General features: G+C 37.6%; 4 protein-coding genes across 4 annotated transcripts; all 4 read left to right on the top strand.

The window, feature by feature from the left end:
• The first annotated feature begins 1,733 nt into the window (after positions 1-1,733).
• si:dkey-283b1.7 (von Willebrand factor C domain-containing protein 2-like) lies at positions 1,734-7,011 on the top strand. The gene is made up of 4 exons (XM_048206687.1): positions 1,734-2,018; positions 2,397-2,711; positions 3,049-3,178; positions 5,781-7,011. Exons 1-4 carry the CDS (start codon positions 1,863-1,865, stop codon positions 6,023-6,025), a joined length of 846 nt encoding a protein of 281 aa, XP_048062644.1. The 5' UTR covers positions 1,734-1,862; the 3' UTR covers positions 6,026-7,011.
• A 590-nt stretch (positions 7,012-7,601) lies between these two features.
• rpl23 (ribosomal protein L23) lies at positions 7,602-10,835 on the top strand. Its single transcript, XM_048206713.1, has 5 exons — positions 7,602-7,751; positions 8,786-8,869; positions 10,125-10,253; positions 10,333-10,446; positions 10,711-10,835. The coding sequence occupies exons 1-5, from the start codon at positions 7,739-7,741 to the stop codon at positions 10,791-10,793; spliced, it is 423 nt and encodes a 140-aa protein (XP_048062670.1). The 5' UTR covers positions 7,602-7,738; the 3' UTR covers positions 10,794-10,835.
• A 139-nt stretch (positions 10,836-10,974) lies between these two features.
• ccdc103 (coiled-coil domain containing 103) lies at positions 10,975-13,194 on the top strand. Its single transcript, XM_048206699.1, has 3 exons — positions 10,975-12,343; positions 12,473-12,602; positions 12,721-13,194. The coding sequence occupies exons 1-3, from the start codon at positions 12,186-12,188 to the stop codon at positions 13,192-13,194; spliced, it is 762 nt and encodes a 253-aa protein (XP_048062656.1). The 5' UTR covers positions 10,975-12,185.
• Positions 13,195-13,263: 69 nt separating this feature from the next.
• On the top strand, positions 13,264-15,076 carry LOC125277995 (Ig-like V-type domain-containing protein FAM187A). The gene is given in 2 exon segments (XM_048206674.1): positions 13,264-13,447; positions 13,450-15,076. Coding segments are annotated over 2 exon segments (1,260 nt in total). The 3' UTR covers positions 14,526-15,076.
• The last annotated feature ends 650 nt before the right edge of the window (positions 15,077-15,726 follow it).

Below are 15,726 nucleotides of genomic sequence, written 5' to 3'. Positions count from 1 at the left end.
CATTGTTGTATTCATTTTGGTATATATGAATGCACACTCACTTGCAGAAAGTTTTTATTGACCAACGTTTTGGCACAAAGCCTTTGTCAAGGTATAATTTCACTCAGAGTAAAGAGAGCATAAATAGACAATCATTTACAGGTGCATACAATTAATCCCAGTTAAATATACAATCAGTCAATTAATCGTTCTAATCACTCTAACATCACCAACATCAAAAAAAAAAATTCACTATTGATTGCGTCTGAAGCAGTAAGTTTTACATCCAGTCACATTAAAGATGTTAATAAATAAATCAGACAATGCACCGGCAATTTAGTAATATCCCTGCAGTTGTGGTCTTGACCAGTCTTGAAACAAAATCCCAAGTCCTTTTAGTCTGAGACCAAGACAAGACCAAGACCTACAAAAAAAATGGTCTAGACTGCAGTCTTGAGTATTACTGGTAAACAAATAAAATGGTAACACTTTATTTTACAATGTCCTTGTTACACATGTAACATGTATTTAGTAATAACTTATAATTTAATAATTTATAATAATATATATTATGTATAACTACCAAACCTAATCCAAACCCTGTAAGAACATTTAACCAAATTACTGAGTAATATCAATTAACGTTAATTGATATTACTCAGTACTTTAGTTAAATGTATTTACATTCACCTTTAAATAAAACTCATTAGCTTTTCATCAACTCATGAACCACTGCAGCAGATGCAAGTAGTTTGAACCTGAAAAAATGAACAGGCTGATGAGGTTCTCCAAAGAAAAAAACAAAACAAAAACAAACAAAAAGCAAGCAACTGACCAGAACAATGGACAGAACAATATAATGTCTGACACAGATAGTAAAAGTGCTCTGTAAGCATAGGTTATAGGCGACTTTTTGGTGGAGCCCTGTCCTGAACTTATCATTTAGCTTTTCCTAATCAAGTGAAAAAGGAAATGTTTTAGCACATGTGAAATATGTGACATGGTACCAGAAATTACTGTGATCAACCAAGCAAGAAATGTTTGTTATAAAAAATGCTGTTTTATTTATTTATTTATTTATTATAATTGGGTTATTTTATTTTATTTATTTTTTTACTCATGTGCTGCTGGGTCACTCATAAAAAAAAAAAAATTTCCACCCCAAATGCTGGGTTTAGCCTGCTGGGTAATTTTATTGGGTTATTTTTAAGATTTCACCCAGGTGTTTGGTAGTTTTTCTGTATCTCAGCTGTATCTCCCAATGTTTTGGAGTGTTTTATGATTGTAAAAGGCTATCTTGCCATTGAATAAAACTTATTGTATATGATAACTGTTCCTGTCTTATAGTATAGAAAAATTCTAGAGTGCATTTTTTATTATTAAAAAAAAAAAAAAAAAAAAAAAACTAAATCAAATTGACTGACAGCACTGATTAAAAAAAAAAAAAAAAAACAGCAAATGGGTTAATGTAAACCCAGCTATTTTTTGGGTAAAAAATAACCCATCATGTGTTTCGTCCAGTATTCACTCAGCACTGGGTTGCCAAATAACCCAAATTGGGTTGTTTTTAACCCAGCATTTTTTGTAGCTGACAAAATTTTAAACGAATTAGATTAATTTAAGAAGTCCTGCATAGACCAGAATCAATGCAGAGACCACTAATTGTGTGGTTCCAAGTCTGGGACAGTTTTGTTTATTTCACACAATAAGCATTCCACTGCTATTTGACCAGCAGATGGCAGAAAAGGAGTAAAAGTAGTCGTCTAATTTCATGATGAAAACAATCTACGATGAAGATCATAGAGGCTGCTCACTGCAGAGCCATGGGTGGAGCGTGAAGTCTCTGGACGTCCAGCCCCTTCTCTAGATGTAATTTGGGCGTAATGGGTAGAGCTAGAAGGTCCAACCACACCCTAACCCTACCCATAACTCTATCCCTCCACCCATTAGATCCACAGAGGTGGAGATGGACTTGGTCAAGCTCAAACCAAGACGTCCAGAGAGGGAGAGCTGGACGTCAATTGGCACCGCTTGGATCGGTACGTATCCACCTTTTCTGTGAAGCTCCCAGACCAGCTGTCCATCCTTCCATCGGTCCCATATTATTGGGAAAAGTCTTTAAATATTATAAAATATTTTAAAAGATTAGAATGATTCAGAAATGATAACGCAATCACATGCTATAATGTAAAAATAAATAAATGTGCCTAACGTGGAAGTTTGTTTTTTACTGAAGTAAAGTTGCCCTCAAGCCTGTACAGTAGCGATAGCGGCATTTAGAGGTGGCTCATTTCTCTCGTGTATGTCACTGGGCAAATGTTCACGCACTGACCCACGCGCATGAAGACACACCAGTCCACAGCTTACTGCCAGTAACGATGCGCTCTCTCGCCCTGTGCTTCTCGTTTGCGCTCCAGTGCTTCGTTCTCCAAAGCGCATCAGAGTACTCTTCAAAATCCGAGCTGGAATACGAATTTGGTGACTATCGTGGCAAGTTCTGTATGGACGATCAAGGTTTTGTTTATGGCATCGGAGAAGTTTATTATCCGAGCTCCACAGCGTGTCCCTGCACCTGCACAGAGGATGGACCCGTGTGTGTCAAACCCAAGTGCCCGCGGATACACCCGAGATGCACGCGCATCAAATACAAGTCGTGCTGTCCCGTGTGTGAAGCCGTCAGTAAAGTTTGCGTGTATGAAGGAAAAACTTACAGAATGCTGGAGGAATTTAGGGTGAGTCAGCGTAAGTTCTTAGGCTAGAAAATACGTTTCACTGTATTGGTCTAAATGGATAATGACCTGTTCTTTCTTTCTTTCTTTCTTTCTTTCTTTCTTTCTTTCTTTCTTACTGATGTTCTTAGGTTTATCACAACAATATAAATTATAATATAGAATAACAACCTTTTTCATTGTTTTTTCATCACAACACTACACAATTTTCAGGAAATGTAGGTTGGGACATATTATTAATTGCATGATAATTGTTAGACTCCATGATGTATTATGTTTGTGACCGTTTAAATTCTCTTTTATGGCAATATATTTTACTACACATTCCTGTTTAAAACAGTTGTCACCCTGTGAGCGTTGCCGGTGTGAAGTCAACAGAGAAGTTTACTGCACCATATCCGGCTGTCCTGCCTTACATTGTGTAAATCCTGTATATGAGCCCAACCATTGCTGTCCTGTGTGCAGAAGCGGTGAGAGTCCTTACACATGCATCCAACGTAATGTTTTTATAAACTCCATCACATGCATCTAGTGTTTTGAGAGACATGTAGGTTGTGTTGTGCAACTCAAGGATCAATGAGGAAGTTACACTGGTGATGTGGAGCCCTCACCTCTTGTTTTCGATCGATTTGTTCTTGATTACTGCATAGTTCGCAGTGATGTCATGGAAAAAGAATGATGCAATGGAATTGTTCGATAGATTGTTTACTACCAACATGGCGTCTATAAATAGGAACTAGTTCACCGCGTGCTGGGATGGCACAGGCACTATGGGGCATTAGGCCATTCCTGACAACAGAAGGCAAGAAGAGGTGGACAGATTGTGTGTATAATGTTTATGTAGAAATAGGTAGTAATATGTATCAATTTTAACACACGTATATATGAAAGTATGTATGACATTGTGTATAAATGTAATGCATTTGTGGGCGTCTGCCTGGTAAGTTCTATTCGTGAGCAATAGTGGGATAGTTTCATAAAAATGAAAATTCTGTTATCATTTACTCACACTAATGTTGTTCCAAACCTGCATGACTTTATTTCTTCTGTGGAACATAAAAATAAAACGGTTACACTTTATTTTAATGTGTCCCTATTACTGTGTAATTATACATATAAGTACTACTGAGTAATATTAAAGGTGCAATATGTAAGAATTTTGCAGTAAAATATCCAAAAACCACTAGGTCAGTGTTATATATTTTGTTCACTTGAGTACTTACAATATCCCAAATGTTTGCAACTATTTGTAAATCGTGAGAAAATTGCAATTTTAACCAAAGCTCCGGGATGTGTGAGGAGTCGCTGGTCAATTGCGTCATACCCATGTTACCCTAGGTTTCTGGTTTTATTTTGTAGAAACTATGGAAACACCAAAGACGCTTTAATATATTACATGTTTTAATAGACAAGGGAACAACTGTTTTGATATATTTATAGACAGAAACCTTATTATTGTTATATAGCTCAACATGTTTAGTCTTATTGTTTAAATCTAATTTTTTGCGAGTACCATACTTTTCCATGCCTCAGAGAAAAACACTATACTGTGAAGTAGCTAACATAGCATAATCAGATATAGCTTTATTTTTAGTAACAGTTATACAGTATTATCTCCATCATACAATACATTTTAAAATTGCATGCCATTTATCAACACAAGCCATCTAGCATTCAATATGATATTCTAATATTGATCTATCTTACTGCAGTGTGCAACAGTGTCTCACAGCAGCCGCCGAGCGAACGCACAGAGTAACGTTATTACATTTTCAACACACTCAAATGTATCTAATATGATAAACAGAGCTGCGTTACCTCATACTCATGACCGGCGACTGTGTCATAATAAAAGTTCTGCTGCTCGTTCAGCTCCCACAACACTCACTCCTGCTCTGCTTCATACTACAGTAACGTTAATAATCGCATCTATGAACATGATTTCTTCCCGAGTCCTATCCCAGTTCTTTTGCACCGTCTGCTGAGATGGAGACCACATGTCCCAAGATTCTGCGCTCAAACTTGCTGTCATTGAGCTACTCCTTTGTTTTTGGATAGGCCTCTAGCGGACAGAAAATATTACATATTGCACTTTTAATTTAGTACATGTACTTACTTTAGGGTAGGATTAGGGTTTGGTTTAGGTTAGTTGCATGTAATTATGCCTAATTTATGGTTATTACTATAGTAAATTAGACTGGGTAAACCCAGCCTGATCTGCCGGCGATTTGATTTCGCCCGGCAACTCAGTCTGGAAACCCTTACATTCATTTCTACTACTTCTGTTACACTTTTGCGGGAACCAATCACAGACTGGCTTATCCACCTTGCTCGCTATTGGCGGGTATAACACGATGACGACAGAGAAGCGACGGCAAGCACGAACGTCAATCCAATTCCTTTTAACCTCTCGATGATGCTGAATGACTTCTTTAGTTTAGCAAAGTACGTCACCCGGATCGTTGATCTGATTGGTTGAAGGACTGTCCAATTGCATGAATAATGTTCGTTGATCACGCCTCTTGTGCAGTAGAAAATACATACAGACTCCCCAGGCCAATGTTCAATTTTAAATTGAGCTTGGTCTGGTGATAGCCAGACAAATAGTAAATACATGTAATATGTGTAACAAGGACACATTAAAATAAAGTGTTACCAATAAAACACAAATCAAAACAACAACATTGTTTTGGACTATATGCTTTTTCCTGCATTTTGGCAGATTTATAGATTTAACTCTGCATTTTCGTTTTTTCCCCCTTATTCTCCATTCATTTCCTATGGTGATTTTAGGCAGTGAAGACCTTGGTCACGTGACTGTTCTTTTTACGACCACTTAGTGTTTTCCAATCATGCCCCCTTTTTTTTGTGAGCACATAACAAGTGCCACAAAAGTCACCAACTTAAAAAGTGGTTAACTGAATAAAAACAGTTCATTTTGTGTCATGCAGGTTTAGAACGACATGAGTAGCCTAAATGCTGACAGAATTTTAATTTTTAGGTGAACTATTATAAGCGCAGTTATAATTCCACCCAAATGCTGAGCTTAACACTCCTGTCTCCTATTGAAAGGGCCAAACTGCTTTGCTGGAAATCGCGTGATCTCAGCTGGAGAACGTGTGGAGATTGATGAGCAGACGGTGTGTTTCTGCACCTACCAGGACGGAACGTGGCAGACGCACCCTCACGCTACCTGTGAGGAGCGCCAGCAAACAGACAATGAAGCCACTAACTCCGACAACACATCCAAACAGATGGAGGAGCAGGAGAAGGAGAAAGAGAGAGTGTTCTCGCCCAGGCTGGATGTCATCCCGTGAAGGGAAGTGTGCCTGGCACCAGCTCTCCTGACAGGCAGGAGGGGATGGAGTGCCCAGGGTAAACACAACCTGCACTGGGATAACGGCCAATGCTGACCTCTACAGCCAACCTCACCACCCCCCATGCAATAGCAATATCACAGTGTTCCATAACTCTATATATGTACACTACCATTCCAAAGATTGGGTTTCCACAAGCAAGCACAACTGTTTTCAACTTTGATGATAATACGAAATATTTCATGAGCACCAATTCAAGATGTTAGAATGATTTCTGAAGGATCATGTGACACTGAATGATGCTGAAAATTCAGCTTTTAAAAATACATTTTAAAATAGAAAACAGTTATTGTAAATTGTAATAATATTTCACAACATTACAGTTTTTACTGTATTTGTGATCAAATGGTAAGACTTTCAAAAACATTAAAAAGTCCTGCCTGCCCCATACTTTTGACCGGTAGTGTAAATGTGTGTATATTACTGTATATCATTTTGACTACTTATTAAGACGCAGTTATACAGCATTACATTTAAATATAGCATTGTATTTTTAAAAACGATCTCCCATTTTTCCATCTCGTTCATGTTGTTGAATTTTTGGTTGACTTCTAAATGTTTTATTCTATGGCCAGTATGATGAGTTTAAGTAATAATTTCAGTGTTCATTCTAACAGATTTTACAAAAAGTCTTGCTGTATTAGATATAACCAGTAAAATGTTGTTCTCCATAAAGACGATTTGTTTAGATGGGAAGTGGAGCATGCAATTGAAACACCCATTTTCAAAGGGCTGGTCAAATGGAAACATATAATTTATGTATTAAAACACCTCAGGTTTGAGTATTTTCTGCTTGTTTGAACATCTGAATCATTGCATCTTTGATGTTTTGTTGATTTTACCTCACTAATTTACAAAATGCATGTAAACATAATGACAACATTGTATTTATGAATTAAAAACATGACAATTTCTTTCAGTTTAAATTATGACAGTGTATTTATAGCCTATCTGAAACTGTGAGTCAGGATTCTTAAGCTGTAATTTTACATCGCACATGCATAATTAATATATACACTGTAAAAAAATAATTTTTCAAAATTGTAAATAAAACAAAGATTATTGGATTACATTTTACAAGAAAATACTATTTCAGTCTTTAAAGTTTCACGTTTAATTCATTATGTTACTTGCCATTTCTCTGTGAAATTTACTAGCAATATCTGAGTGAAATTTATTGTAGTTTTTTCAGCTAATAGACAGTGGGCTCCAAAAGTTAGCCCATAATTTCATTTTTTTTTTCTTTTTCTAATTTCAATCATTTTTTCATTCACAGATAATATTATACACATAACAATATGAGTAAAAAGTTTAAGTGAAAAACCAACATGGATTTCAGTATTTGGTGGTATGTCTTTGATGTGAGCAGCAGTGATGTTTAATGAACTCCACAAGCTGCAAAAATTAATGATCATATTCAATATGTCGTCGCTCATTTTTACATTAATGACAATGTATTTGCTCAGTTTGAATCTCGCATATACTTAATACTGAAATGCATTATAGCGAGATAAAGGCTACATACGCCACGCTAGGTGGCGACGCGCAGACAAAGACGGTGAAGTTTGCGCCGGAAGCAGTCAGAGCTGTGGTGCGCGCACGAATATATCCCATCATTCCTTTCTGTCTCTTCCTCTTTCCCTTTCGGCGACAATGTCTAAGAGAGGTAAGAAACACACATGAAAATCCATAATCATCCTTGAAATGACAGACTCGGAAGCCCCCAAACGGAATAAATGGGTTTAACTGATCATAGAGGAATTATATTTTCTATATATTGATGTCAGTTCCCAAGTATATTTTGATAAAGATAGTTATGTACCTCTGCAGCTAGCCGGAGAAGCCATGTTTGCTAAGTACGCAGAGCCAAGCTCGTGGAGCCAGTAGTGTGATGATTGAACGCTTCAAACGCAAACTTTGTTGTGCGAAAGCAAGTTCTGGAACACAGTTTCATGAAAACTGTCATGTGAAATGAACAATTAAAGAACTGGAGGTGCGACTCGAGTAACTTACTGGACCAAAAACATGCAGCGAAGCAGGCAGACTCTCGGCTGGATGGGGCGAGTTGAATCACACGTTGGCTTGTTAGAGAAATGATATGTTTGAGATGTATAGGAACTGTTTATTTACTAGCTTCTGAAATATTGTTTGTGAAGTGAAATAAGACGTGTCAGAGAGCAAACGTCTACTCTAAACTTACAGCAGTAACATTTAGACATTTGAAGACTTGTATAGTTAATATTAAAGCAAACGTCTTTTCTTTTAACTTGCATTAGTAGTTCCAAACCAGTTTAACTTGATTTCTTTTGTTGAAAACACTGGAATTCATGTAGAAAGATAACCTCTATCACCATTCATTTTCATTAGGTGTCTTTTTTTATGTACCAAAAGCCTTTATCACTTACAGAAATTGCATCAGATTTTTAATTTTGTTCCATTGTAATGAGGTGGAAATGGTTTTAATTGTTAATGATTTGTTTTTGCAGTGTTATTGGCTAAAAAAAGTTAGTATGTACAGCTGTCAGCCTTATTGTTAGTTGTAGTTAGAATTAAAGTCTCTAGATTTCTTGTGGCTGCAGAGTTGATCGCTTAAAAAAAAAAAAAAAAAAAAAAGTCATACCGGCTTGCTAAATGGAAAGCAAATGTGATTGGCATATTTTGGTGGCTGTTAAATCATAATGTTTTTGTCTTTCTGTTCAGGACGTGGTGGGTCATCGGGAGCCAAGTTCCGTATTTCACTGGGTCTCCCAGTGGGAGCGGTCATCAACTGCGCTGACAACACAGGTATGAGATTTAACAACATTTGGCACATAGGCTTGTTGTCCTTCACAAAAGCACTTGCTTTGTCTGATCGGTGGCTGGGTGAGTCGTCATTGAAGGAAAAGTAAATCCCATTGCTGTTGGGTGAGATGGCAGTCGCCATGTGCTGTACAATCTCAATCCGTGATGGAACAAATGTTTGTGGTTTGTCACATGCTTTTTCTTGGCTAAGGGTTAGCAGACTTGAATCCAATACACTAACTTGCAGCATGAGAATATAAGTTAAAGGGTTAATTCACCCAAAAATGAAAATTCTGTCATTAATTACTCACCCTCATGTCGTTCCACACCCGTAAGACCTTTGTTCATCTTCAGAACATAAATTAAGATATTTTTGATGAAATCCGATGGCTCAGTGAGGCCTCCATTGCCAGCAAGATAATTTACACTTTCAGATGCCTAGAAAGCTGCTAAAAACATATTTAAAACAGTTCATGCGAGTTCAGTGTTTCTACCTTTTAATATTATAAAGCGACGAGAATACAAAATGACTCTTCAACAATATAGTGATGGGCTGATTTCAAAACACTGCTTCGGAGCTTTACGAATCGAATCAGTGACTCGGATCTCCTATCAAACGGCTAAACTGCTGAAATCACGTGACTTTGGCACTCCGAATCACTGATTAGATTTGTAAAGCTCTGAAGCAGTGTTTTGAAATCTGCCCATCACTATATTGTTAAAGTCATTGTTTTTTTTTTTGGTGCACAAAAGTATCCTTGTCATTTTTATAATAAGGTAGAACCACCGTACTCACATGAACTGTTTTAAATGTTTTTAATACCTTTATGGATCTTGAGAGAGGAAATGTCATTGCTGTCAATGCAGGCCTCACTGAGCCATCAGATTTAATTAAAAACATAAATTTGTGTTCTGAAGATGAACAAAGATGTTACGGGTGTAGAACATGAGAGCGAGTAATAAATGACGTTTTCATTTTTGGGTGAACTAACCCTTTTAACTATAGGCCAGAGGTCTTCAGTCCTGCTCCTGGGGACCCATTGTCCTGCAGAGTTTAGCTCCAACCCTAATCAAACACACCTGAACCTGCTAATCAAGCTCGCTTGAAAATCACAGGCAGGTGTGCTGAAGCAGGTTGGAAATGCATTTTGCAGGACAGTGGGTCCCCAGGATCAGGGTTGCAGACCTCTGCTGTAGGCAAGTAATTTGGTCATTTCGCAGTTTAGTTCAACTGTTCTGTCTTTTTTCCCTTGCTTAGGTGCCAAGAACCTGTACATCATATCCGTCAAAGGCATCAAGGGTCGTCTGAACAGGCTCCCTGCCGCTGGTGTGGGCGACATGGTTATGGCCACAGTGAAGAAAGGCAAGCCAGAGCTCAGGAAAAAGGGTGAGTGTTTTCAGAGCCTGCTGCTACTGCACTCTATGAGAAGCATATGTGCTTATACAGCTGTCCCCTTTTAATCTAGTGCATCCTGCGGTGGTGATACGACAGCGGAAGTCGTATCGGCGAAAAGATGGCGTGTTTCTTTACTTCGAAGACAATGCAGGGGTCATAGTAAATAACAAAGGAGAAATGAAAGGTGAGTTGTGAATTTCAGATCTTTCAATATCCTTCTTAAAGCACTTGCTTTGTCTGATCAGTGGCTGGGTGAGTCGTCGTAGAAGGAAATAGCAAATCCCATTGCTCTTGGGTGAGATGGCAGTCGCCATGTGCTGTACAATCTCAATCCGTGATGGAACATTCAACTTCTCTTCTTGACACCTGTCACTTTAATTTTAGTTCAAGATTTAGTCCAGGTGCAGTGCTAAATTTTTTTCTCTTTTTTTTTATTTTTTTATTTTAGGCTCAGCTATCACAGGACCCGTAGCCAAGGAATGCGCAGACCTGTGGCCCAGGATTGCTTCCAATGCCGGTAGCATTGCCTGAGCGCAAATGTGGCTTGTCGTTTTCAATAAAACTCAAAGTTTACACTTGTGTCACTGTCTGTTGATTGCAGGGAATTGTCTTGAAACTATACAATTAAAACTGCAATGTTTTGATTTGATTTCACATTTTATTAAATGCAGAAGTCAAGAGATGCATCCCAATTTGCGTACATATGCATTATTCTGACATTAAGTATGAGTAGTGTGTTCATACAGAAAATTCCAAAAAGAAAAAGTGCACTTTAAATACACGGATGCACTAAATTCACGGAAAAACAAAGTGGAATGTTGGACACTTCATGCACTCAACTGTCGCAGCTTTAATTATGTAAAGTCTAAAAATGTAGGGTCTATTAGACTGCAATGTTGAATGGCAAAATAACCGTATGACCTTCATGGTCACCATGATTTTGCCAAGTAAGACATGTTCCTGGATCAACACATTTTGTTGATCCTGGAACAACATTACAGTCTGAAAATTTAGTCTTAACCCTGTTCCTACCACTAAACCTAATTCTACCCATAACTCATCCCTAAAATCAGAGAGAAAAGATAGGTGAATAATGTTGATGTAGAAGCACCTAACCCTGGATGTTAGCCTAAACTTGACACAAACGGTTGACTTGTCCCTCAAATCTGATTGGAATGTTGATCCAGGAATATGTCTCACTTGACCAAATCATGGTGACCTAACAGGTCATACTCTACATGGATGAGTACATAGCGTATAATGCGTCATTTGGGACACCAAGGTTTGATAGACTTTCTTGGGCATATCAAGTTTTATTTGACTGCAGTACATGTGGTAAATGCAGTTGTATGGCAAATATTACATCTTGAGGACTCACATCTAAGTACTTTAAAGCTAGATTTCTTCAGTAATGCATTATGAACCTTGATGACATGTTTTTAATTGGCTTGAAATAAGTTAATGGTTAGAATTTATGTATTTACATTTTTTAAAAGACTAACTGAGGTTCCTAAACATTTGGAATACATTTGTTACAAACGCCAGAAATGTTTTTCCCAACTAATTAAAGCTTAGAAAATACAAATATCGTTAAATTGAGTTAGTGAATACAATGAGAGTTGCACTTTGATATAAAACTAATCCTCAAAGTAGCTGTTACGTTGTAATTTATATGTTTTAGCAGTGTTTACACAGTCTAATTTGCCCTAAAAAAAATAAAACTAGCTGTTTCTGCCGGTGTAAATACGTTGTGTGGTTGTCATGGAGACCAGTTTGTTTGTAAGGTGGCGTGAGCTAGCAAGTCAGCTGCTCTTTTATTAGATTAACCGAAGAAGTTGCTGCATTTCTATCTATAGAGGTAAATAAAGTTATCAACTCCTAAAAGTACATTTGGCGACTTGTTACGACCATATTTGTCGGTAAATGTCAAGAGCAGGTATGGAGAAATCTGATATAATAAATTTCAGCTGTCTTGAAAAAGAGCTACAAGCGGCGCTGGAAGCGGACAGGAAATATCAGAGGGAAAACGATGCCAAATTTCGTGCTTTGAGCCAAAATGTTGCCAGCTATGAAGAATTCAGGTACGTTTCTGGTTTATTGTACTGTGTAATTCACATTTGTGACCCAAAACGATTACTAATTCTGAAACTTTATTTATTATTTTTTCTCTCTCGTAACCGTTGTGAAGATTAAATATGTTTTAATTTCAGGGACATAGTACTTGCATCTCACTTAAAGCCTCTTGATAGAAAGGACATCTCTGGTGCACCAAGAAAGCAGCCGTGGAATCCAATTGCTTTTGGGACAAAGCATGAAAGTGCTTCAGCTGATGAGGTCCAGGTGAGACATTTTATGAAGCCTTTGACCTATATGTTCTCTTACATACGAATAAATGGATAATCTGGATGGCTAGATCTGTCTCAACAATGAAATGTATGACTAACATTATTGTCTTTAGCCTCAGGTATCTGAGATCCAGCCAAGAAGTGCATCAGAATTCATTCGTGACTGGCGCAGATTTGCAGGGAGCTCTTCTGAAAAGTACAGCCTCCTTGTAAGTCTGGGAGGCAAAGCTCTGCAGGAAATCTTCAGCACTGAGGTTGGCTTCGGTCTTCTAGGCGAGTTCTTTCTGATTCTGTCACAGTGTCTTAAGTCAGGGGACGAGGAAAAAGTAATTGGAGTGCTGGACGGCCTATCCAGAACTGGCCGTTTCGGCCTCAACCAGTCTCTTCTTAGTCAGGCGGAACAAAAAGCCTGTGAGGAGCTTTTCAACAAGCTACAAGTTGCAGGAGGAGAATATCATACTTCTAAAGATAATTCTTCTGACACTTCAATAGTTTGTGAGGCCAGTCTGACACATGTGGAGGATGATGAGACTGACATTACAATAAAACTTAAAGGGTTAATGGGGAAATATGGCATCCAAAAATAGTTTATATTGAAAACTCCTTTGTTTTTTGTTTTGTTTTCGTAGTTTTTGGTACTTTACGCCAGCAGAAATATGTTAAGAGAAGTGCTGGTCATTTGTTTTTCAGCCATCTTCCCATTGTTACTTTCAGCCTATGAGGCTCCTGAGGATAAGGAGGACATTTTTGCCAGCAGGCCCTGTCCTGCATTTCTCGTCTTTGACACCGCTGCCTTCATAGCCGACATGACCATTGAACTTCCTTGTCACTGCAAACCGGAGAGACTCATTCAGTGGTATGGTACTATCAAAAACAAATTGGCTCCATGAACACCAAGGTCCTCACAGACTTTGAAGGCACAACAGTGGTGGAATCATCCAAAGTTGGCAGAGGGTCAGATCTGCACAGTCGCTTTTCCATCCGTTTGTTTAGCCTTCTCATCTTCAGGGTCCAGAAAGCTGACTCGGGGCACTATATCTGTGGCACGGCCTCTGGTGAATTCTTCTACGGCTACGACGTTGATATCCAGGAGGTCCGTCAAGTTTTATTTCCCCGGAACGTCAAACAGAGAACTCAAGTACAAGAAGCAGAGCCCGTCAGTATGAAAACGGAAATGTTTCAAGTGTTCACCAGCTACTGGTCATGGTCTAAATGTGACCGCTGTGACATCCAGGGGGAGCAGACGCGTATGGGACTTTGTTATGTCAAAAGTATTTACCTCCATGTACGTTATCAGCATGAATCGGGTGCAGCGGCTTCCTGTGGTTCCTCAGCCGTTCCCCAACAGTTTGGACTTTCAGGCAGTGGCTACGGAGCCGAGCTTGAGGTGAGGAACTGCTACACCAACTGCCCTCCGAAACCTACAACATCTCCAGAGAGACGAGCTCTGCTGAAGTTCCTCGAGTATGATGATCGAGGTGTCACCATCCACTTCCACAACCACCCCGCAGACTCTGATCTGGTCTTGACCTGTCCTGGCGCCAAACCTCAGTACGCTGTGGCCTGGGATAAAGGCTCAGCACCTCTTTATCGCTCTCAGTATTTGGAGGGTTTTAATAAAACTTCTCGTGTCTTCATTGACACCGGTCACCACCTGCACTTCAGGCCTGTGCATCTGGAAGATAAAGGCTCCTATTTCTGCTGGCTCCAAGGAGAGCTGGCTGCAGAGATCAGACTGGGGGTGTATCTGCGCTTGGGACGTCTGCGTCAAATCTCTGACCCGGAGTCTGTCTATGCACTACAAGTTATACTTGCTTGCTACATTGGCATTACAGCTATGTTTCTCTTGACTGTGTTAGTTAGGTTTATTTGGCAGATAAGCAAGGAAGATATATTTGCAGATATTAACAGATCTTGAATGTGCAGCAATTATACTGACGTATGTTTACTGTGAAGTGCAACGTGAAACTGAATAAATATGCTGCTTAATGAATTTTCTGAAGAGTCTTTAAGAAATGTTTCTGTTCTTTAACAGACTGAGATGGAGGATAACTAAATCACAATGTACTTTTCTTTTATTGTGTAAATGTTTAAATTACCTGTTATATTACATTGTTTTATTATTAGCTTGAAATACAGAAATGTAGTAAAAAGAGAGAAACATTACATACTGTACAACGAAAAATTATATATAATGTTAATATAAAATGCATGGATATAATGTTTTTGCATATATATATATTTTAATCTATGGACACAAATGGTTTCTTTAAATTTAATTTTAGAATTCCAGAAGTTTTAAAAGCTAAATATTCTTTATTAAACAAATTAATTCACATGACTTTTCCAGTCATTCATGATTTACTGGGTAAGAATTTTAAAAAATATATTTTTTTGCTCAATTTCTACACAATAAATATTTTAAAGCTCAGCATAACTAGGAATAAAATATTTATTATTAAAATGCCTATGGTGATTAATTTTTTTTTTTCACATTACTTTTCAAGGTCTAAAAATCTACTGTTTTGCACGGTCAAAAGGGGCTTTTTAAATGTTCCAATGATTTGTGACCTAGAAATGTAAGTAATTCTTCATTTTACAATATAACATTTTTATTATTATTATTATTTAAAGGTTTGTTTTATTTTCTGGTTTAAATAAAAAGTCTTAGATATTCAATGCAGTCTATTCTCATAGTTTACTTTTATATCCTCCTGAGATCCAGAAAAAAAAAGTTTTTTGCATTTAGTATTTTTTTCAGGTCATTATATTGTTTAGAGGATAAGAAAAAAATGAAAAAATTTTGATAAATATATATTTTATTCATATGTTATGCTATGTCCTCTGTAGTGGACACCAGGACTAAGTTGTTTAAAAAATAACATGGCATGAAATGACATGTATAGGAAAAAAACAATGGGATTTTTTTTTATTCAACAATCAATTTTTAGGCTTCAGGATTTTTTTTAACCAAACTTTGATTCTCAACTATGTTATCAAAGATAGAACAGAATCAATCGATATACCATTTTACTTTATGCAGTATGTGGTAAATAGTCATACATGGGTTTTTCCATTCAATACAATGTATCTATACACTGTATCTAATTTGCATATTA

This window comes from Megalobrama amblycephala, linkage group LG1, assembly GCF_018812025.1.
Source record: "Megalobrama amblycephala isolate DHTTF-2021 linkage group LG1, ASM1881202v1, whole genome shotgun sequence".
NCBI classification, from domain to species: Eukaryota; Metazoa; Chordata; class Actinopteri; order Cypriniformes; family Xenocyprididae; genus Megalobrama; species Megalobrama amblycephala.
This window is presented reverse-complemented; position numbering and strand designations above follow the sequence as displayed.